We start from the raw sequence: 22,000 nt of genomic DNA on the forward strand, positions 1-22,000 counted from the left end.
CAGTTCATGCTCCAGCATGAACTTGACCCACAGTGGGTCACAACAGCAGCTCTGTGTCTGCTTACCTGAGGAGACACACAGCTTGTGGCAGGGATTCGGTTTGCTTAACAGTGGTGCTCCAATTTTACAGGTGCCATCGCTTCCTTGCACAGACAACTGGAGATCCAAGAATCCCAGCTTCGGAGAGCCAACTCTGAAAAGGAAATGCTCCAAAAGAAGCTCAGAGAGCAAGAAAATCAGCTACAGGCCCTGTCTGCCAAGGTGGGAATGGGGCTTTAGGCAACAGTTCGCTTCCTCACAGTCAGGAGGGGCACCTGTGACCTGCAGAACTGAAGCACACAATATTTTCCCTGAAGTTTTGCAGTCTGAGAGAAGAGTGGAAACACGAGGAACTGATCGTGAGAACAGAGCAGGAGAACTGCAGCCTTCGACAGGTGAATCCGGAGCAAGGCCGACAGAGGAAACTCCTCTGTTAGCTGCTTCGTTGGGCTTGTTTTAGGCTTGGGGGGGTTTACCCATAATAAGACTTACTCAACCCAGTAGTTTTAGAGAATTCCAAGTTACTGGTAACTTACAGTCATCAGTACTGGCAAGGCTGTAGACTCAGCCTGGGAAATGCAACAACCATTTGGACCAGGTCCTGGGAAGATGTGGCCAAGTGCTCACTTTCTCCCTCCCAATACTGGCTTCGTTTGTGTATCTCTGCAGGTTGTTGCAGAACAGGAATCCAAGCTGGCTGAGCAGAGCAAGCTGATCAGTGAGTTACAGGGGACAGTCAGCCAGCTGCAGACAGAGGTTCTGACCAGCCGGCACCACATCCGCAAGCAGCAGCGGGCCCAAGAGGCGATGGAGAGCCATACTGAGACACTGCAGCACAAGGAGCTGCAGACTAGAGTGGCACTGGAGTGCCTCACCTGCAGGGTAAGTGTAGCCTCTGCCCCTTCAGACTCCTGCCTCCCTCTTGGAGGGGGCATTTCAAGCAGAAAATCTGATAGCGCATTGACATTCTTGGGCAGAAGCGCAGAGGGAGCTGCACTGGGGCACTGCAGTCCTCTGCCCCAGGGGCTTGGCTTCTCCTTGTGGCCACAGGGCCAGAGGAGCAGGAAACTTAGTCCATATGCTTCCCTGCTTTTTAGCATGCATCTCTGCCATCACTTACAAAGCAAACAGGCTTTGGGAAACTCGAGTCCAGAACAGTTACATCACCAGATTTCTAATAACCTTCCAGGCTCAAAGTAACAGGAATCACCTTCAAACCACGTCCTGTAGGCATATGTGCCTGGCAGCAAGCACAGAGCCTGATACCTGGGTAAGGGACCATCCCAGAAACACATCATCATCACATCACCTGCAGTGCAGCCCAGTCAAACTGCCTGTGCTCTCACATAAACAGACTTTCCCTTTCATCACTCACTAGCACTTTGTCCAAGCCTGGCAGCATAGTGTCTGTAACTCCACACAAATGCCCAAGGGTTGTACATAGAGACTAAACACACCCACTTTCCTGTTTTATCAAAAGTTTGAAAGATATCGAAGCAAAATCCTTCAGGCCACGCTGAGCGCAGCGGGCAGCAAGATCCCCCAGGCAGAGCTCACGGACGAGGAGCTGCTGGAGGCAATGCAGGTACAGGGCTCCTTCAGACTCTGCTCCTAGCAGCTGGCAAGGGACTGGGGAGGCGAGAGAACACTTTGTGGTACTGCTCTCCACCTAATGCTTCTCCCACCTCCTCACACATCCCCGATTGTGGTACTGCTCTCCACCTAATGCTTCTCCCACCTCCTCACACATCCCCGATTTTCAGAAAATAATTAACGAGCGGACGGAGTTCCACCAGCTGCTGAAGCAGAAAGGCATCAAGGTCCCATCACTCCACAGCATCAACACATCCACAGCATCTTCCAGCACTAAGGGCAGGAAAAAGAGTCTCACAAAGTAGCACCTTTCCATGCCTGAAGAGCAGCTGAACAGCCGAGTCACCAACTTCAGGCTCCTGGTTTTGAGATGGTGACTCACTAACAAATCAAATGCATTCCGCTGAAAACAAGATCTGTGGGGATATCTAATTCAATTGTTTCAACTGACTCACAGCACAACTCACTGTAAATCATTGGCCTGCAGAAAGACTCAACTCCACAGGCAAGCCTGAAGCCATTTCTGCAGTACAGAACAGCTGCTTTGGTGAGCTTTGTAGTTTCCTGACTGGAAAATTCAGCAATGCCAAAATAAATGACAGTAACATATGGCTGCAAGGACTCTTTATTTTTTCCCTCAATATGCAAGTCCCAACAGGTGAATGTATCTTACATGGCATCTAGAAGTTCAGTTAGAGCTCTGTATTCAACAGGGAAAAGTCACCCTTATGGGGGGGTGGTCCCCAAGGTGTCCCCAACTCTCCTCAGGTGGGAACATGACAGAAAGCTCCAGAAGAGTCACTCTGTGCAAGAGTGCTCCTATTCTGGGAAGACAGGAAGCTGGAGTAGTGCAGATGTAGGGCAGCACTAGCGCTCTGAGCAGAGAACTTCCTGAGCAGTAACAAATTCAGTGCTGGATGCACAGTAACTCAACAGGTACACAACAACATCACCACAACTGGTAATCCCACACGGGCGGATGATGGCTCTAAGATGGACTGGGACACACAAACCCCTGCAGCCTTCACTTAAAAATGGAAGCTGTGCTAATGTCTGAACACTGAAACCATCACTTTAAAATGCATTCCTCAGGTTCTGACAGCAATTAAATGTTCCCAATCGCTTGAGATACAAACCCAAGCTTGGGCCGGATGGGATGCTGCCAGAGCAGCCCAGCACGTGGCCTCTCTTCAATGCTGTCACTCACTGGATTTCTCAGTTTAGCTGCCAAAATAATCACCCAGCAGGAACATGCCAGGAAGAATCAGTGTTCTCACACAAAACCACAACTGCACTCACTTGAGAAACGCCAAGCTGCCACAATCATTTCTCTGCATGTTAATGCATCCTGACCTCGATGCCCTCTCTGCCTTTAGTTTGCACTGGAAGGTGCTGTTATCTCTGCCCCTGTCAGAATACCGATGACTTTAAGGCTGAAGGAATGTAAGGCTCCTGGCCAGAGCTCCATCAGACCTTGAAGCCTGCACATCCCCAGGGAAGATGCCCTGGCACCTTTCCTTTAACAAGCCCAAACCCCCGCCCTGCCCACAGCTTGCATTGTTCAACATGGAGAGAAAATAGAAAACAGCATCATTTTCTTAGCTTGGATTGCTGCTAACGGATGACAGTCAGAAGGGAGGAGACTGTGGTTAGGTCAGTTTTTGAAGGGTAAAGAACTTTGAGGTTTCCATCCGTGTCCACCACTCGAACCTGCTCCACTACCAACGGGAGGCTTGTCGGCTGCGCGCTTTGGCCGTGGTTCAGATTCACTGGTCCACCAACAGCATCAGATTCATTATCTGAGCCCGAGTCTTCCTTGTTTTCCAGGGTAAATCTGTTCAGTTCTGCAATTTTCTGTTAAAAGCAAAATACAGAAAAGATGGATTCTCCAGCTAAGACCTTGCAGCAACTCCAAGCCGCTCCCAAGGTGTGGATCTGAACAGCCATACACCAAGTTTTACCCTTTTCATTACCACAGTTGAAATTAAAAGAAGGTACATTGAATGGCACTTAATGAGACTGTCCTGCTGCTAATGCTGTACATGAAACATCACTGTGTGATGACAGGACCGAGCAAGCTAATTGTCAGGCAGGCTGAGGGGAAACATCTCCCTAAACAAATGTATTGGCAGCAGCTGAGGCTGTAAGATCCCTTGCAAGGGCAAGGTGTTCAAAGTCAAACCAGAGACTTCCAACTGTGGTAACACAACATTGTTTACCCTGGTGAGTTTTGAGGTCTGGCAGTTAGTCAGGATACACAAATAGAAAAGCCTTTTGTGAAACAGCCAGAATGGAAGAGACAGTGAAGGAGAGGGAATAACACTATTAATAAAACATGAAAAATGAGCTGCTGTGTTCTCCCCAATGCATGTGAGCAGTTAAATGTTTTGTTAAGAAGCACACCAAGACCAGACAGAATGATTTCCCCAACCTACTCACCAGAATTAGTGTGTCCATGACATCTTTGCATATCTGTAAACTCGTGTCGCTTGTCACCTCCAGAAACAGATCACGGGTGTCCTTCCTAATCTGTAAGAATTTCACAGGTAGAGGCAGTAAGGAATCAGAGTATCTTCACCCACACTCCCTGGGTCACATTCCAATACACAAACAGAATGAAAAGCTTTCCCTCAATTGTGCTGGAGGCAAAGCACTGCCTTTTTTTGCCAGTCAGAACCTATACTCCTGCCCTTCAATCAAGCCACCTCAATAAGGATGCTGGTGCTCTCAGCACAGCTTGCCAGACCTTGGCAGACTACAAAGGTAAAAACACAACTCCAGGATCCATCTCAGATCTGATGGTCCAGCAGACAAGATGCAGGCTTGGCAGATTTATATTGGGAAGGCAACCACAGGTTTCATGGAACTGTGAGTATCTTTGAACCTGGAGTTACATCTCTCTCAGCAGAAAGAAACACTGTTTAATTCTGATGAATGTGTTGGCACTAACAGTACCTTTGTTTTCTCACTATTGGTTATTGGTGGGAAAGAAATCACAACGCCTTCGGCATCTACAAGACAGGGGTAGTTGTCTTTGCCATCCAGTAACTGCAGATACCTGCCAAGAAGAACAAAGCAGCAAAAAGTGAGTAACTGAAGCAGCAGCTGGACACAACCACAGAAAATAGTGACAAAAAGGAAGGAGGGTGTTCCTGATCTACCACAGAGCAAGACTAGAATCTGGAGCACTAATCGGCAAAACCCTCATCGCCCTCGTTTCCCTCCAGGTTACTCTTTATGCATAAACTCAGCTCAGCATTCCTCATCTTGACTTCTAAAGGTGTGTGCTGGGTTTCCCAGCCCTGTCCCTGGGACAGAACGTGCCTTCTAATCCATTTGAGCGTATTTTCTTCAGTGCTATTTTTCCAGACAAGTGAGATCTACCCCAACTCACATGAAGCAAAACCCAGAAGATCAGCTTACCGACCTGTGCAACCCAGAAACATTCTGCCTCTTCTTCTGTTTCCGTTGCTCCTCAGCTTCTAACTGCAGCTGGCGGAGAAGATCCTTTGCCTTGATCTCCTTTCGACCCAGGGGCGTGATCTGCACCACACATGGAAACAAACATTGGGATTTAAGAGTGACTCAAACACTGGGGTTCCTGAAACTCTCCTGTGAGCAGGTGAAGGTTTAGAACCACACTTCTGTATGCCATCATCCCTATCACCTTTTTTTTCCTCCCTGTCCCTTCTTTGAAAGCAGCAACATAAATAATCCCAGAGTGGGTTACAGCAGGATAAGAACATTGGTGCAGCTTCTAAATGCACGTTCCTAGAGTTTGTTGTCTGTGGTCTCTGGGTCAAGACAAAAGTCTCCCCGTTGTATTCATTTCTGGAAAACAGCAGCCAGGTGCAGGGATGGCAGTGGCCCTACCTTCAGCTCCTCAGGAGGCTGGACGCCGTACGTCAGGGGGCCTTTGATCAGCTGCAAGTCATGCGTGGCAATTGTGGCTGCTGTCCGCTTCTCACAGATGTCTTCGTGCAGTTTAGTCTGAAACACAAAGAATGCCACCAAAACACATAACCATCGACGTGACTTATTCCTCCTAGGGCTGGGATTCTTCTGCATTTCATGTTTGTGGCATTATCAGCTAGTGAACACCCTTTGGTGTTAGACACAGCCCTTCTCTTCACCTGCAAAATGGTTTTACCTGAATTACGACCCAAACGTGAAAGCAGTGGAGCAGAGCACGTGATGTAGCTCTCAGCTGGGAGATGGACAGTTTTACACCAGAAACAAGTCACAAATAGATGAGTCTGGTACCCTGGGAGAAGCTAACACCCGCCATCTAACAGGGAGGCGAGGAGCGTGCCAGGTGAGTGCCTACACACCCTGGTTGGAGGGTCAGGCGTGCAAGACAGGTTTAGCACAGCCTGGGGAGCCTGGAGCCAAAGCAGGGGACTTCTAACATAGAAGCAGGTTTATTAGTAGCGCTCAACAGGTTCTACAGCACTAACAAGCTGTTGGTACAGAGGCAAGGCCAACGTGTGCGTGCTCATCGCCCTCTCACGGTAACATCCTGCTTGGGCCTGCAGGAAAAGCAGTTTGCTCTGGAGGGACCATCAGAGGCCCTGCTGCACTGCCACCCTGCCCTGCCCTCACCACCTGCCCGCTGAGGGGCTCACTCCGTTTCAGACTCTGCTCAAAGAGGTCTAGAACTGTCTATTTCCACCACACCAGTAGCCTTCCCAGTAACACGAGACGGCACCAGTTACCTGTGCGGACAGGAACCTCTTCAGAGCGTTTCCTGGCTTTAAGTTGACTCCCTTCAGCACACAACACACAATGAAGGCTCGAACATCTTTGATGCCCGGGCTCACTTTGACCACCAAGGGTGCTGGGTTTTCAGAGACGTGCAGAACCTTCACCAGCAGCTTGCTCGCCTCTTCCAGCTCGTCCTGCTCCCCATCCCCAACGTCCTTCTTCTGCTGTTTCTCTCTCTTCTTCTTCCTGGCCTCCTCCCTGCCGCTCTCGGCCTTCCCCTTCCCGCGGCCCCCGGCCCGCAGGTACTCCAGGATGGCCTTCGTCTGGCAGCCGTTGACCATCTTCTCCAGACGCTTGTCCTTCAGCTGGTTGCCCCTGAAGTTGGCCTCCTTCAGCCGGGGGCAGTCGGCCAGGGCGGCGGGCAGCTCCCGCAGCTGGTTGTTGGCCACATCCAGGCTCTGCAAGAGACAGGGACGGGGCGGTCGGCGGCGCTCGGCGGGGCGAGTCCCCTGCCCGGCGGCGGGGCCGCTCGCACCTTGAGGGCCGGCAGCGCGGCGATGTCCGCGCCCAGCTCCGCCAGCTCGTTGTCGGCGGCCTCCAGGCGGCTGAGGAGCGGGAAGGGGCCGGCGCTGGCCGCGGCGCGGGGCAGGAGCCCCCCGGGCAGCGCCCGCAGCCGGTTCCCGGACAGCAGCAGCGCCTGGAGCTGCGGCGCGGCGAGGGCCAGCCCCGGGCCCAGCTCCCGCAGCCGGTTCCCGCTCAGGTTGAGGCTGCGCAGCTGCGGGAAGGCCGGGCCCGCCGCGGGGGCCGCCGGCTCCGCGCCCCACGTCCCGCCCAGCGCGGGGGGCAGCGCCTCCAGGCCGTTGCCGGACAGGTCCAGGAGGCGCAGGGCCGGCAGCGGCCCGCCCAGCCCCGCGCCCAGCCCGGCGGGGCCCAGCGCGTTGTCCCGCAGCACCAGCGTGTGCAGGGCGGGCAGGGCGGCGGCCAGCCCCGGGCCCAGCTCCCGCAGCGCCGCGCAGCCGCTCAGCTCCAGCGACTGCAGCAGCGGCAGCGCCAGCAGCGCCGCGGGCAGCCGCCCGCCGCCCGCCGCCACCCGCTCCGCCACGGCCGCGCCGGCCAGCGCCAGCTCCCGCCGCCGCTCCCGCGCCGCCGCCTCCAGCTCGGGCCAGGCCGCCGCCATCGCGGCCTCCTGGGGGCGCGGCGCGGCACGGCACGGCGCGGCACGGCACGGCACGGCGCGGCACGCTCCGCCCCCGGCCCGAGGGACGCCGGCGGAGGAGCTCCCGCACCCCGCCCCGTACCGCACCCCGCTGCAGAAGGCCGAGGTCGCGTCTAAACCGGGTAAACAGATTTATTAAATATGTGCAATTGAAATAACTTACAGCTCTACCAGCAGCGAGTTGTGCTCTAGGATTAAATCCCTTCTCTGCTTATCCAGTACTTGGGAACTGTGTGATCTCTACAAATGGCTCCTTAATGTAAAAGCGGTCCCTTGGGATTTGCTGGCTGCAGTTTGCATAGATGAAAACAACTTGGTTGACATTCAGGTACGGCACAGAGAGAGATCATACAGAAAAACGCCCGTGCAATAAGAGCACTGTCCTTCCTTTCTCTAACACCGATGCACCGTCATTGCTGATGTAAGCTTTCCAGCCCAACAGGTTGAAACAGTCCTTTCCCTCAGCCTGACCTCCACCTGCACAGCATTTCTGCTCCATGATATTTTGCTCAAGACTTCCCAGCACAGGAACAAATCCCACTGGGTTTTTCACACCAGTGGTTATTTTGCCACTGCAGAAAACACAGGTTAAGTGAAGGGAGGCAGCCCAGTGAAACCAGCCTTTAAAGGTTCCAGAGCTGGTACCACTATGCTCAGGAGTCTCAATTATGTTTTTTTTCAAATATAAAAATCACATTTGAAAAGGTTCTCCCATAATGTTATAAAATAGAAAGCACACATCCTGCTACCTGCAGGATTTAACACATTATTTTAGTTGCACTTTGCTCAACCGGGTTTAAATGCCACAGTTGAGAAGCAGCAGAGCTCCGTATTTCCCAGTTCAACATGCTCGCTGTGCTGGCCAGTCCAGAGCACATGGAGGACCTCTGCACATGGGTTTTCTTCCTTAACCTTGCACGACAGAGAGCTCACAGTTTGATGTCCAACAGGAACAAACTCTATGGGCAACAGCTCATGAGCCTGGGCAAAAGCAGCTGTTATCACGCTCACATAAGGAACCAGGGTCTCAATTAGGAACCTGGGCCACTATAGTAGAAGTAAAAATGCATACATACTTGTTAATATATATATATATTCCTAATATATGTATATATGTATGTTTCTAGGATGAGCATTTCTAGGAGGAACGCACAGTGCTGCACATACAGCTAATACAGAAGTTACCAGAGCAGGCAAGTGCTGCTGAAGGCCAATAAACAGCCCCAGGTGGTCAAACAAAAAAGAAGACAGGAGTTGCTCACAATTCTTCAGTAACTGTGAACTACTGTTGTGCCCAGTTATTAAAACAAGGGGAAAAATACTTGTCCTGTCATCGCTTTGAGTATGTTTTGCCAGGGCTTTTATTGGGGCCACCTCTTGGAGTTGGGATTTTGCTGCCTACAGAAGGAGGTTGAGCTTTTGCTCCCGAAGGACCTGGTTTCCTTAAATACTGGCCACCTATTTTGCCTGTGAAGAGAAAACACAGATTGTTATTGCAAGCATATAGAGTCCCAGTCTTGAATTCCACCTCTCATTTTGATTCTCTAGGTAGACCAATTCTGAATGACTGATGCTAGCTACTAAAAGTTGACAGGCATCCAGTCTGAGCTGTGCCTCGTGCCAGGAACGGTAGGACTAAACAGCCAGGGTTCCTTTCCTATCTCTAGGAAATTGCGCTGGAGCTTTAGTGGTATCCAAGTGGGACTGAAGTTCTTGCTGTGTTTCCAAACTCTAAGCAGCAGCACACTAACTAAGCAGTCTCATTAGCAAGCAGGAACAGCAAAGCTGCAGACAGATAGACAAGTGTGATGCTAAGGCCAGATCTAGACTGGAAACTGTTGAGTTTAACTGCATTCACTTGTGACAGCTGAAAGGGACAACTCAACAGGAACTTGGGAGTAAATGACAAACACAGGATCTGAGCAAAGCAAGTGTCAGACAGAGGAGGTTAACTCTAGCAATGGCCTGAGCATCCAGTGGACTAAAGAACTCTGCAAAAAGTCTTGAAGAAGGAAAGGTTTTGGATGTTACTGGCTGCAGGAACTGAAAATAGCTTGTTTGTTTAACTTCTGGGTTCAGGAAATAAAAGGATTTGGCATGTGCTTCATAAAGAAAGACAACTGTTAAAAAAACACCTGACATCAGCATCAGCTTCTCTTTGTTGGTAAAGAAGCTGCACAGTCATAAATTCTGCCTGGCTCCTGGGTCTGAGTTGAAAAGGAAAAGCAGCACACAGCACTAACTATTGAATTCATCTCATAATTAGGATGAGATTAGCATCCTCTGATTGGACATTAAAAGCTAAATCAGGCTCTTGGTTCTCTGTGTCAGCGTTCTGGAGCTCTCCAGAATGTTAACTGTTTAGCAGCAGCGCTGATTGGTCCGTTCCCGGTCACACTGTTATGCAGAAAACACCTTGTGAACTGATGAAATTAGGAATGAGCCAGTTTCCCCCATCAGCTGAGCCAGGGCCCTGCTTTGAAATCACTGTTATTGAATGATGGTGGGAATTTGCTCACTGTACCCTAGTCTGTGCCAGCATAAGAAACAGCAGTCAGGACACTCAAATTCCCTGTTGAACAAGTAATTAAGAGCCAGCTTGCTCTGGAGGATGAAATACTTAAGTAAAGACAACATAGTAAAAAGCACAATCATTATCATCATAAAATAGTATCTTACCAGGCTGCACCACAAGAGTTTTATTCATTGGGTATAACCTCCGCTGATTCATTTTACAGCCCTCTTTGCCCATTAGGTGAGACTTCCAGGCCTGGAATCAATTAAAAAGAAGTGCTACTACAATACCAACAAAATTAGCCAATCTTTTATCTAGTCATTGTGTACACAGAGTGTATAAAACATGGGGAAAATGAGTTGTGTACAGACTTTATGGCAACAGCATGTGAGCTCACTTGTAAAAGCAGCTTAGGACTCACGAAGTGAAACAGAAATTAATACATCCTTTTTTTTGATGTAGCTTAAAAGATACATGACAAGAAAAAAGCCTCAGCCAGAGCATGCATTCAAAGTGAATAACATTTGTTTTGTTTTTTCACATGTTCTTAATCAACAACTGAGTTCAAATCAGGAATAAAACAATGTACAGATAACACAGAAAACCTTTTAAACTGAAAAAGTGTGGGGAGTAACTCCAAGGTTATGGCATCTTAGCAGCCCTAAGGAGTAGGAGCTGCTGTTACAAGAAAACATGACAGCCTCTTCAAATTAGAGGCTACCTGAAGGCTCTCATCTACAAGAATAATTTGCACAGAAGCAAGAAAAAAACCCAACTAAATGAACAAAAAAATCCAGATTCAAATCTCAGCCATTACAGACCCTGGCAGTAACACAGGCGAGTTCTTAAGTGGTTGGGTGGAAGCCAGTATTAGAGGAGAACAGTGACAGAACAACATCTGACCAGTTTGGAAGGCAGTCTTACCTCCTCTCCTGGGGAAAAGTTGTCATGGCACAACGGGCAATGGTTCGCTACATTTTCTGGTTTGGCAGCTGAAATGATTAGAAAAATAATGAAAGAAGTGCAAGGACAGGCTTTTCCTTGCAAGAGGAGAACTTCCACAACAAAGAGCATAAAACTACTCCACAGCTAAAGCAGCTCCCGCTCCTTTATCATTAATTGCTCTCAAAGAAGTCCCGTGTTTCATCATCTACATCGAAGCAAGATCAAAAGGAATGACGGTGTAATCCACAAGGGAAACTCAGGCATTTCTTCCAAAAACAAGTGTTCCCTCCAAGGATTTAGTTCTGTTTCTAACCCCACAGCACAGCACCTCAAGGAAGCTGTCTGCCTTGACAGAGACACATGGTACTGCAAAGTCTGACTGACTTGACCTTTGAAGTTCCACCTTCCCGTTCAAAACTACTCACGATTGCAGGTCTTGCTCTTAATGTGTTTGGGCAACTCATCTTTCGGAAGGGCCTCACTGCACCGCTGACATTTCCCAAAGCTGTCCTTTTTGTCACAATCAGTCAACAGGTGCTCTGTCAGGCTGGCTATTTCCAGCACCTGCAACAGAGCAAGAGCCACCCAAGACGATTTGTACTTAACTGTTCAGAAGACTGCTACGTGATTTTTAGAAGTTAAATCTCACTTTCCAGAATGACAAAGGGAAAATGACATTTTAGTCCAGTTGTTAATGCTATTTATAATTCTGTTGTTTTCAAAAAGCAGTGCCCAAGGTCACACCAGTTGTGTTCAGACTTCATCTGCTTCAGCATTACGTATATCACCCTAAAAGCAGAACAACAACAGGTCTTGTATGTAGCTCTGGAAAGTTTATGCCTCACCTGTTTGCAGTGCTCACACTGGGTTAACATGGGGCAGTGTTTCCAGTAATGGAGATCAAGTCCCTCCTCTGTGAAGGATTCATCCCTTTCACCACAAAAAATACACAAGCTAGGCAAAAAAATAGATACAAACATCAGAAACTTCAGAGAGCAAAATGGATGAGCCCTGTCTCTTCTGCTGGACACTATTCTGAAAAACAGCTAACAAAGGTGTCAGAAGAGACCCTCTTTTTCATTGTTTCAATGATGAAGGTATTAGCTTTGATTTACTGGTAAAATGTTAGTTAGCCTAAGTGCTTAAGCTGAGTAGACTCTGCTCTTCTAACTTACTTATCCAAGTAATTTGCAACCGAGGAATGATCATGTGGAATCACTGCTGCTGCAGGCTGTGGGCTTTCCTTTACCTGATAACCTGTAAAAAGACAACTATTAAAACAAAAATCACATTTGAATTGAGTATCTGTTTCTGTGCATGCCTAGAAATACTGCTTCTCTGGATCTTCACAGCAAAAGCACCTCAAACAAGTGCCCCTTGGCCATAGTGGGAAACAAGCACTGAGAGGCAACACACCTGTGGGCAGGTGCAAATCTATTTCCTTAGTGATCTACAACACTTCAGTGCTAACTTTACATGTAGTACATCATCTGCCTCAGGTTGGGGGGAAACTGAAACTGTTTCAAGCCAAGCCACACTAATTTCTTATTAGAAATTATCTGTTTGGCTGATGGTAAATTTTCTTCTGTGAACTTACTGGTTGAGATTCAGCCAATTCAAAACACTCTGGCACGTTTTTAACAGAGGCACTTCAATAATCTGTCAAGCATCTACAATGTTTTAAAGACATCTTAAAATACCTCTATGTTTCCTCATTCTATTTGAAACTACCTACCTCGATTCTTTGGCTTCTGAAAATCAGACTCTTCCTCCTATTGAACAAAGAAATTTAAGTCAAAAATTTGCCTAATGACTGTGAGGCTTGCCAGGGAGAAGGAGAACAGATTGCATCCTGCTTTTTCCTCTGGAATTGAAAGCTTAGAAGCAGAGCCAATGTGTTACAACATTTGGGCTTCTGGTCCTACAGCACATCTCTCAGGTGCTGAGGCAGCAAGCTTCTGAGGATGGAAAACCAGTCCTACTTCCTGGCACCAGGGTAGCTGGCTACCCTTCTAAGGCTCAGATATAAAACTCTGCATGTGCACTACACACTTCTGGAGGGCCTTGATGCACTCAGTGCAATTCCTATACTCTAGCTGGTACAGAAACACAAGTTGTAGAAACACTCCCAGATTTATCATATGACACAGACAGTCATTATAAAAACAATCCAAATCTTGTAGTATGTTAGGAAAAACAACTCCCCGCATTTTAAACTGGAATGCTGGGGGGTAAGTCAGTTTGGGCATGTCTTGGAATCTTTTATTTAGTAATGAGACAACAGCAATGTTAATTGTCTAAAAAGCAATTAAAATCAATCCCCGAACACTCTGACCTTTCCAGCCTGAACTTCTGCTTGTATCTCCTTTAGAGCTGCCAGTTGACCTTGCAGAACTTTTATTTCTTCCTTCTTCTGTGTCTCCGTTTCTGCTGTTGCTGCCCTTCCCTGTGTCTGTCAAGAAAAACCCTTTCAGTTACAAAGTTTTTGAAGCACCTATCACACAGAAGAGATTGCCAAACACATCAGCACAGAGCCAATGGTCAGTGCAGTACGAGACATATCCTGCTTGGTTAGGTGACTGGCCTGTTACAGTGATACTTCCCTCCCCTCAAATTCCTCTGCACTCCCTGAAAGAAGCACACAGCATTTCCTCTGTGCTTACTGATTGCAAGGTGAGCCAGCATCAAGTAGCATCTGTTTATTTTCCACAATGACTGTGTACTACTGCAGCAGTACCATCTCTGTATTCTTTGTGGGTTTTATAAGAGTGTGTCTAACAAATGGAACATCCACTTTTTGCACTAAGTAAATGTTAACAACACATCTTATGATACTCTGCTACGTGTGTCCTTCAATGTCTGCCACAGCCAGGAGGTCAGGATACTGCTCAGTGGAGCACAGTGTTTAATGTATGTTCTACAGTCTTATCACGTACCCTACTCTCAGCTTCGGAAAGTCTCCCATCTATTTTAGCAAACCCATCAAACAGGGTTTTATAGAGAACAGTCCTGCGGATGTTGGCATCTTCTGGGGGCAGGAATTCCAGCACAGCAGCCTGGTGCTGCCTGTACAGAGCAAAGATAATCCGCAACGCTGCATCACGAACCTCACAGACTCTGTGCTCCAGAGCTCCTGTGGCAAACTGAACAGAAAAACAACAAGTATCACTCTCTTTTTCCCACACATTTTTGAAGGACTTCTTTATTAGTCTAAGGCAACTATTTCTCTGCAGTGGGGGAAATCTTCATACAGACAGGTTTTTCCAAACGCTTTTTGACCCAGTGACCCTTTTTATCTGCATTGCCATCCTGCCTCCTCACAAGGTTGTGTGTTGCCACCTCCGAGAGACTCGGAAGTTCTCTTTAGCAATTCACCAAGCACTCCAAAATAGACAAGCCCCAATAAAACAGCCACAAGAAAAAGCTTCATGTGTTGTAAACTGAGATTCCTCCTACCTTCATGACATTGCTGATGGTAAATCCAGAGTTTTCCGTTCCCATGTCTTTCACGAGGCACTCCACTAATTCCACCTGACTCATTGCCAGGTGTGTCGGGGAGTTTGGTTTTAAGGGTTGAACCAAATGAACTGGAATGATCTGAAGAGGTTTAACTTCACTGCACAGTGCCATTTCCTATAAACATACAGAGAGACAGTGTGCACACAGGAATGTTAAATGAGGAAAATTAACTGTCCTTGAGGAGCAGAGCTATTCTAAGTTACTGACAAGTTAAATCAAGTGAAATGGGCCTGCCATAAGAAGTAGCTACTCATTTGTTACTTCAGCAGCCAGGAGTTGTTTGTAAAGGATTTAAAGAGAAGTTCATACAGATGTTTGGTCTTGCTTTTGGCATCAGAGAGCAAGCTACTGAGAAATCAATACAATTTTGAACTGTCTTATTCAAGAGGCATCTTTTCATGCTTTTCCTAAGCTGACTGTCAAAAATTCAATCTAATTGTAACACAGTCTGAGCAGTATGTTCCATTTTCTTGCTCTCATCTCTGTTGACCACTTGCAACTAAGAATGCAAGAGTCACATCCTTCTTGCACCTGCAGCCACAGGCATCTCCTCACACTGTCCCCCACGACAGAGGGGACACTGCACTGCTAGAAAAAGCACTGCAAAGACACTAAGTTGGTGCTATCCCTTTACCTTCCATATAAGGCATAATTGGCAGCAAACTTGGAACTGGAAGTCAAGCCTGAGGAGTTGTTACCCACCTGCCAGCTCTCTGACATTCCTAATGCAAATCAAACCACAACTTGAAGAGCACCTACCTGAATAAAGTGAGAAGCCACAAGGCGAAGGCGGGATGAAGAGTCTCCTGTTCTAGAAAGCAAATTTGGAAGTGTTTTTTCCACACAATGAGAAGTTTCTAGTTTTCCTAGTTTATGTTTTGGTATATATTGGGTAATAATCATTTTTAAAAGTTTCAGGGAAGCGTGAAAAACCTGAGTTAAACAGAAAAAGGAAACACTGAACAGAAATACCACACAGATCCCTGCTTTCAGACAACACTGTACTTCTAAAGAACAGCAGCAACAGGAACCCAGAACTACAGAAACATTCTTCATGGAAGCTACTATAGGTACCTCTCTTCCTGAAAACATGTTGCTGAGGCTTAGGCAAAAGGCTTCAGAATTTGGTTTACAAAGAGTAACACAGCTCTTGGATTTTTTTCCTTTTCTTCTTGTTTAAGGCTTATTTGAAGCCCATGTCTCCTTTGGCTAACTGTAGTGTCTCAAGTTGGGAACTAAAGAGTCACTTCCTTGATGTATTCCAACTATACAAGAAAATACCACAAAACAAACAAACAAGCAAAAAGGCTCAACTGCAGCACAATTTACTGCATCAGCAGTTCCTGCTCAAGCTCATTACTCAGCCCAGGACAGTATTTTCCACGCTGCTAAATGCCAGGCAGTGCCCAGTCCCTGATGCTAACCAAGAGCTGACATTTCACTTGTTTTGGCTTGTTGGGTTTTTTTGTTTGATTTGGTGTTTGTCAGTTTTGGGGTTTTTTTGACTCAACAGTAGTTTTACAAACAATTTGTTTAAATTACTTAAAGTGTCATAACCACGTGGTCCTACAGTGCTCGCTGTCAGACCTTCACTGAAGCATTTCTTATCAAATACATCACAACTTACAGAAGACACTATGTCTTTGATGGCTCTCCTTACAAGAAAAATGGCAGCCCTCAGCATGTTCTTTAAATCATCTTTTGGAGCATTTACTGACATTTCCATCAGCTTCTTATACACAGCCAGTAAGGCATCTTCTCGATAGGACCAAGTTTTGGAGTACGCTCCCGAAACCTGAGCACAGAACAGATTTCTCTCTTAAAAGGACAATACTGATATTTCAATATTTATTCAACATTTATAGACAGAACCAGCCTCAAAAGAACAAGTGACCTTAAGCATGAAATCCCTAGGAGTTTCCTGCAATAACCTGTCTTTTATTAAAAGCACATATTTTTCACAGCCGGTGAGTGGAACGGATTAACAGCTCAGGCTCAAGGAACCATTTCAGGCACAGTAATGATTTCTCTCCCTACAAAAGACAGTGGCAGGTTATGGCTATTCTAGTAGGGTCTGTGCCTTAAAGCAGTCTGTTGGGTACTATCTGCTTAATAGCTCATCAGGTAATCAGCCATAAAAGCCACAGCATGATATAAACTTTGAAAACGGGCATCCACATATCCAAGGTCAAATTTTAATCTCAGGTTTTTAAGTAACAGCTCCAAACGTGTAAAAATCCCCCCCCAGCAGGTCTCTGTTGACAGAGCGTGTATAGAATCAACTCAACCCAGATCACAATCATCCATGTGTTTCCTTTGCTGTTCCTTACCAAAGCCTCTCCAAAGACTTCAACAGCAGGGCTGGCCTCCCTCAGGGCCTTCTCAGTCAATGGTTCTGGTTCACCAGTGATGCCACTACTCTGAGTGCCACCGACGTGCTCTCCAGCCACCTCTGGCTCCAGGCACACCAGTGCTTCGTCAGGCTGCTTACGGGCAGCTGGAAGAGGCCTCTCGTCGTAAGGCAAAAATTCAACCTAACAGAGAAGACAAAATTTGCTATTCTAGACATGATGGGCACTGCTGTTTCAGACTTTATCTAAGCCATGGGAATAACCACAACTGAGCTTGCTGCTCTGGAAGGTTGAATGTAAGATCATTTACTCTGAACAGATTTCTGCAGTGCAGAGGTACACTACTCACATTTTCTTTGGAAAACTCTTCCCTGGCGGGTGTGGGATGAGGCTTGGGAGGAGAAGGGGACTGATGGGGAGCAACGGGCTCAGCAGAAGTGGCATCTGCTGACTTCTCTTCCAGCAAAGGCTCTGCTCTCCATGGCTCTCCTTTCTGTGGCTCTGTGTGCTCACCAGGAGGGGAATTTGCAGCTCTTGTGCGCTGAGGACTGTCAGTACAAACTGCGGGCTCCGAAGGCAACTCAGCTGGCTTTCGAATCTGATAAAGCGAAGGAGATTTTGTAAGCAAAGAGAACAATGCACTACAGTCAGAGGCAGTGCAGCTGCAGCTCTGATCATCAACAAGATTCTGCTTCTCTCAAGCAAACAGCAGACCTCACTCACAGAGCTTTCCACTGGATGCAGTTTTATGAAACAATCCACATGTCTGGAGAGATTATAAAGCTTCTTATTCTCAGAACAATCCAAAACTATATCTATGTATCTACGTCTTTAACATTCATTCCACACAGCTTGCTTTGATGCCAGCATGAGCCTGTTATACCCCCTCCAAATACGAGAAAGTACCCATGAAACCGCATTGGGTAGCCCTGAAACGATGCCAACCATTGGTCAGTTATCAGCTGAATGTAAGCTGAATGTAATGGGAACCAAGCATGTTCACAAAATGCCACACACAAGTCTTCGCTTAAAGAAATCCACCATCCAAACAGAAAACCCATGCAGCTGTCACCAGCCACTGTGTAACAACTCTCACTCTTTAAACTTGTTTTGGTTCATTTCTGAACCTGCCATTTCTCTGCCATTTCTGTTTACAACACCTCCTGAATCAGGAGATAACAGCACCCACCATCAGCTCTGCATCCAGGAGGTCGTGGAGCTCCAGCTGCTGATACACCTTCAGGCGGTACATTTCCATCTGCTCTTTCTTCTTCTTGGCAAGATCATAATCCTCTTTCTCTACAGCGTAGCGCTTCTCTACCTCGTACCGGCCCAGTCGCTCCCCTACCTACACATGGTACAAGGACTTGGGATCACTCTGCTCACACACAGGAACATGTCAGCTCTTTCACACATGTTATTCTCCAAGCCACCTGATTTTTAAACTACTGCTCTGAAAATGCACTGGCAATCATTGTGCTTCCACATGAACACGAGGGCCCCTGATGGTGCCCTGGAACACTGCTCAGCTTTCAGAGAGAAGCAAAATTCCTACAATACCTTCTGCAAGTCTGCAATGGCCTGTTTGAGCTTCTTGGCGTGGTCGTAGTGTTCGTGACGGACGGCTTCGCGCTTCTTCTCATCCAGCCTACGTATAATCTGAGCAACCTCTGGGTCCTGGTACATGTCAAAAGCCAGATCATCCAGAGGTGAAATGGAGTCAGGCTTCCTGAGGATTTAAAAGGAATAAACCAAACTTTTGGTTAACTCAAAACTAACCAAGCTGAGTGTGTGTCTTCTCTTTTCACTAACAGGGAACAAACGAAACACAGAGACTTGAGGACTACTTGAAAGTGAGCAAATGTTTTGCCAGGGAATATGTAACAGAAGACCCTTACCCCAGGTAAGTTCCATCTAAGGCAGGATCATCTGATTTAATTCCTAAGTAGTGGTCTATCAGCTTCTCTCTGGAAGGCTTTGTAAGGGGGGAAAGAAGAGTATCTTAATGCACATTCATCAACATCAGGTGTGTGTGCAGGGCAGCAATTCTGCCTTGCCACAATCAACACAAGCTCTAGCAAAAGGATGGGATGAAGCTGGAACACAAAAAGTTCCACTTAAATATAAGAAAACACTATTTCACTGTGAGAGTGAGGGAGCCCTGGCACAGGCTGCCCAGAGGGGTTGTGGAGGCTCCTTTCTTGGAGGTCTTTAAGACCCGCCTGGACACGTTCCTATGGGACCTGATCTAGGTGACCCTGCTTCTGCAAGGGGGATGGACTGGATGATCTCTAAAGGTCCCTTCCAACCCAACCATTCTATGATTCTATGAACTCATAACACTTATCTTCTAGGACACAGTGAAACATGACAATTGGGTGAGGCTGAAAATGCAAACATTCCAATTGATTATGGATTGGGGTTTTTTGGTATCTGCATATTAGGCTCAATGTTTGAGAACTTTCTTGCTTCAAGATACCATTTAAAAACAGCCATCAATACATAGCAGCACTGCTACCACACAAACCCAGCAGCAGGAAGATACACTCCACCACCCCAGGAACTCTGTAACTGAATGCACTACAAGAGAGGGATGCTTTGCACTTACAGTGTTATTGCTGTCATTACTGTAGTCTGCTGGATCTCCAATAATGTTTATGGCTACTAGGGCAACCTGGGATAGATTTAAAGGAAATGTAAATGCATAAAGTCATTACTTTTTCCATATCTTATAAAAACTGAAACAAAAAAGAACAGGACCCGTGGTCTCCAGGGTGGTGTGGAAGCAGGAAAAGCACTGAGTGCTAAATGTACTTCATGCTTCATTAAAAGATTACTGCCAGGTCTGCAGACCACATTCTGCAGTCATTAGTTTTTCCCTTTTTTTTGGTCTGGGATGGAAGCAAGAGTCACTGCAGAACTGAGGCAGGCATCTGCTTTTTGTGTTTCAGAATGGCAACACCTCCACTTAATGTCACATCAGATTCTAAAGACTGAGAGAGGAGCTTTCAACATACATGTTTAGCTTCTACAAATCAAGGGAGTGGATGTCTGTGCCTGTTCTGTACCACTAAAACATGCCCTAGCTTACCAAGGATGGGCTCTTAACTTACCTGACCATACAGGTTGTATTTATTGACGTAATTTTTATGGAAAATCAGCTTCAGGTACTGTCCAACCGCATCTATATACACAGATTTTAACTCCCGTGCTTCGAAACCAGTCTTTTCGTTGTCCGAGAGAGCAACGTAACTGCGATGGAAAATGTAACAGGTAAGCAGAGGAAATGTTCACACAGCAGCTGTGTTTTTCCTCCCCAATTCGGTAACATTTACTACTCCCTCATAAGTGAAACAATGTGTGCTGTCATCTGAGAGGACTTCCCGCCTCTTACACCTGCACCTTCAGCTTTGTAACAGACCTAAGCCTGCACAGAATCTCTGGAAGGCTCTCACAGTATCAATGTTGCATGCAAAGCACAGTGAAACATCATTTCCTCCCAAGGCCTTTCTGATCGAGGTAATGAAACCATTACGAGCTTTGTGACTTACCCTAGTCTGTGAAACCTCTGTGACTGATAAGGAGCAAAGTACTCAGGCAAGCTTTCACTGATGTAGAACTCAATTTTGCTTGAAATCATGTACTGGTGAGCAAGCAACTGCAGCTTTCGTATCCGACACCTCTCCACCATCTGCAGAACAATTTCCTGTGGATACTGGCAGAGTCTGCAAACAGACACCGCTTCTGAATGTTTTTTTCAAGATAACTTTACTTCCAACCTCGCATTTACTTATGAAACTTTCCAAAGTTACTATAGTTTAACCCAGCGTTACGGATATTGGTAAAAGAAACCAGAGAGTACAGTAGGAACATTGTTCACTGTTGCAGGCACGTGTCCAAGTGCCCCATGCAAACCCAGAGGATGTGTTGAGAAGGCTGGATCTTTAATATTAAGCCAAAGCAGTTGCAAGCTCCAACTCTGACAAGAACTATTTCTTTTGAAGGACTTTATTTAACACAACACGATGCCTTTAGGTGGTAATCAAGGTGCTTTTCCCCCCCAGATACATACTTCATGGGATTAAAGTAACTTTTTAGGTTTTATAACATTTAGTCTGGGATGCTGTAAACTCTGACCAGGCATGATACATCTCCCACTCATTCACAACTCCCTTAAGGCCTCAGAACTACACACTCTGAGCTCCTCCCGCATGCAGTACCTGGGTGATCTCCATCCATTCACTGTTGGTGCATGAACCATCAGCTCTTTCGCGCTGAAGCCGTCTTCGTGCCCCGATGATCTAACAACTATGAACCCAATCTTGTGTGGCATCCTGCACAAGCGTGCTAGTCACAGCAACGATGTTCTGAGCTTAAGTAATCCCTGGAAGGACGATGAAAGAACACTGAAACACTACAGTTAAGAAATTGAATCCTGTGGTCCATCAAGCCTCGATGCTGACTCCAAATCTGGATGTTCTCTAATTTTGGCACCATATTGTTACACTAAACCAGTACTTAGTGAGGTGAGGGCTTGGCTAGCTCATACAGCAGTGTGACCACAAATTCAGTTAAATCTGGTATTCTGAGACAGAACTTGAAACTACTTTGAGTTCCAAAATGCACGCAGGAGCGACCTGTACCATCCTTTGTGCATGTGAGCCAAAGGGAAAAGGCAAACGACGGGGAACAGGGTCAGTCCGGCATCGTTCCACAGCTACACACGCACCCAGGCCGCTGCCGGGACGGGAAGCGAGGCAACGACGGGTGGGACAAGCGGCAAAGACCGACGCTACTCCCACCTCCGATACCGTAGCGATTTCGTGGCATTAGCGTGGGCCCGTTCCTTCCTCCCGCCGGCCCCGGCCCCGGCCGCTCCGCCACGATGGGCCCCGGAGGGGTCCCGGCCGAGCCGGGCCGTGGACAAAGCCGCCCGTCGCGGCGGCCTGGAGGGAGGGATGCTGGGGGAAGCTGGCGCAGCCTGAGGGGAAAGCAGAGGGGGGGAGAACGAGGCCACTTGCCTGGCTGCGGCCCCGGCGCCGTCTGTCATGGCAACGCCGGGCCCAGCGCGGCGCAGGCGCGGCCCCGCGGCCCCTCACAGGGCGCAGGCGCGGCGGG

At 47.4% G+C, this 22,000-nt stretch overlaps 4 protein-coding genes and 1 long non-coding RNA gene across 10 annotated transcripts in view; 2 read left to right on the forward strand and 3 right to left on the reverse strand.

Annotated features, from left to right (window-relative positions):
* The window catches only part of LOC133627424 (myo-inositol 2-dehydrogenase-like), a 12,327-nt gene extending 10,161 nt beyond the window's left edge, over positions 1 to 2,166 (reverse strand). The window contains exon 1 of the mRNA XM_062012791.1: positions 66 to 2,166. The gene's annotated coding sequence lies outside the window, so the exon portion shown is untranslated. The remainder of the gene's footprint in view (positions 1 to 65) is intronic.
* CCDC27 (coiled-coil domain containing 27) overlaps positions 1 to 2,241 on the forward strand; it is a 2,790-nt gene extending 549 nt beyond the window's left edge. Inside the window, exons 2-6 of one of the 2 annotated variants that reach the window (XM_062012794.1) lie at positions 131 to 261; positions 357 to 434; positions 709 to 921; positions 1,520 to 1,624; positions 1,803 to 2,241. In XM_062012794.1, the coding sequence (XP_061868778.1) occupies positions 131 to 261; positions 357 to 434; positions 709 to 921; positions 1,520 to 1,624; positions 1,803 to 1,937 (662 nt within the window). In that variant the 3' untranslated portion in view covers positions 1,938 to 2,241. The remainder of the gene's footprint in view (positions 1 to 130; positions 262 to 356; positions 435 to 708; positions 922 to 1,519; positions 1,625 to 1,802) is intronic. The other variant, XM_062012795.1, reaches the window with a different exon arrangement.
* LRRC47 (leucine rich repeat containing 47) lies at positions 2,242 to 7,519 on the reverse strand. Its single transcript, XM_062012790.1, has 7 exons — positions 6,872 to 7,519; positions 6,348 to 6,794; positions 5,506 to 5,622; positions 5,060 to 5,175; positions 4,588 to 4,690; positions 4,072 to 4,161; positions 2,242 to 3,486 (listed from the first exon to the last, which is right to left on the reverse strand). The coding sequence occupies exons 1-7, from the start codon at positions 7,511 to 7,513 to the stop codon at positions 3,247 to 3,249; spliced, it is 1,755 nt and encodes a 584-aa protein (XP_061868774.1). The 5' UTR covers positions 7,514 to 7,519; the 3' UTR covers positions 2,242 to 3,246.
* Positions 7,519 to 8,873, forward strand: LOC133627426 (uncharacterized). The gene is made up of 2 exons (XR_009820184.1): positions 7,519 to 7,674; positions 8,680 to 8,873. It is a non-coding gene; the product is annotated as an uncharacterized LOC133627426 (long non-coding RNA).
* On the reverse strand, positions 7,678 to 21,982 carry CEP104 (centrosomal protein 104). Of its 5 annotated transcripts, none has more exons than XM_062012785.1 (22): positions 21,904 to 21,982; positions 21,103 to 21,266; positions 20,434 to 20,607; positions 19,996 to 20,134; positions 19,491 to 19,556; positions 18,781 to 18,857; positions 18,443 to 18,611; positions 18,072 to 18,230; positions 17,232 to 17,480; positions 16,862 to 17,065; positions 16,159 to 16,326; positions 15,291 to 15,464; positions 14,469 to 14,645; positions 14,120 to 14,155; positions 13,348 to 13,464; positions 12,748 to 12,784; positions 12,188 to 12,269; positions 11,858 to 11,966; positions 11,438 to 11,576; positions 10,992 to 11,059; positions 10,232 to 10,322; positions 7,678 to 9,019 (listed from the first exon to the last, which is right to left on the reverse strand). In XM_062012785.1, the coding sequence occupies exons 2-22, from the start codon at positions 21,213 to 21,215 to the stop codon at positions 8,883 to 8,885; spliced, it is 2,685 nt and encodes an 894-aa protein (XP_061868769.1). In that variant the 5' UTR covers positions 21,216 to 21,266; positions 21,904 to 21,982; the 3' UTR covers positions 7,678 to 8,882. The 5 variants fall into 5 exon arrangements, with proteins under 5 accessions (XP_061868769.1, XP_061868766.1, XP_061868767.1 ...); XM_062012782.1 differs by having other exon boundaries at positions 13,949 to 14,155; XM_062012783.1 differs by having other exon boundaries at positions 13,949 to 14,155; positions 21,612 to 21,943.
* Positions 21,983 to 22,000: the final 18 nt, after the last annotated feature.

The sequence above is a fragment of the Colius striatus genome, chromosome 21 (assembly GCF_028858725.1).
Source record: "Colius striatus isolate bColStr4 chromosome 21, bColStr4.1.hap1, whole genome shotgun sequence".
In the NCBI taxonomy this organism is placed as follows: domain Eukaryota; kingdom Metazoa; phylum Chordata; class Aves; order Coliiformes; family Coliidae; genus Colius; species Colius striatus.

Excerpts from the sequence above, each read along its gene's own strand:
- LRRC47 (XM_062012790.1), bottom strand. The coding sequence starts at position 7,513 with ATGGCGGCGGCCTGGCCCGAGCTGGAGGCGGCGGCGCGGGAGCGGCGG. Across the intron at positions 5,176-5,505 it reads AGCCTCCTGAGGAGCTGAAG|ATCACGCCCCTGGGTCGAAA; the intron begins GTAGGGCCACTG and ends TGTGTGGTGCAG. Across the intron at positions 3,487-4,071 it reads TCATGGACACACTAATTCTG|AAAATTGCAGAACTGAACAG; the intron begins GTGAGTAGGTTG and ends TGCTTTTAACAG.
- CEP104 (XM_062012782.1), bottom strand. The coding sequence starts at position 21,215 with ATGCCACACAAGATTGGGTTCATAGTTGTTAGATCATCGGGGCACGAA. Across the intron at positions 12,785-13,347 it reads CAGAAGTTCAGGCTGGAAAG|GAGGAAGAGTCTGATTTTCA; the intron begins GTCAGAGTGTTC and ends TTTGTTCAATAG. Across the intron at positions 10,323-10,991 it reads ACTTTTCCCCAGGAGAGGAG|GCCTGGAAGTCTCACCTAAT; the intron begins GTAAGACTGCCT and ends AATTGATTCCAG.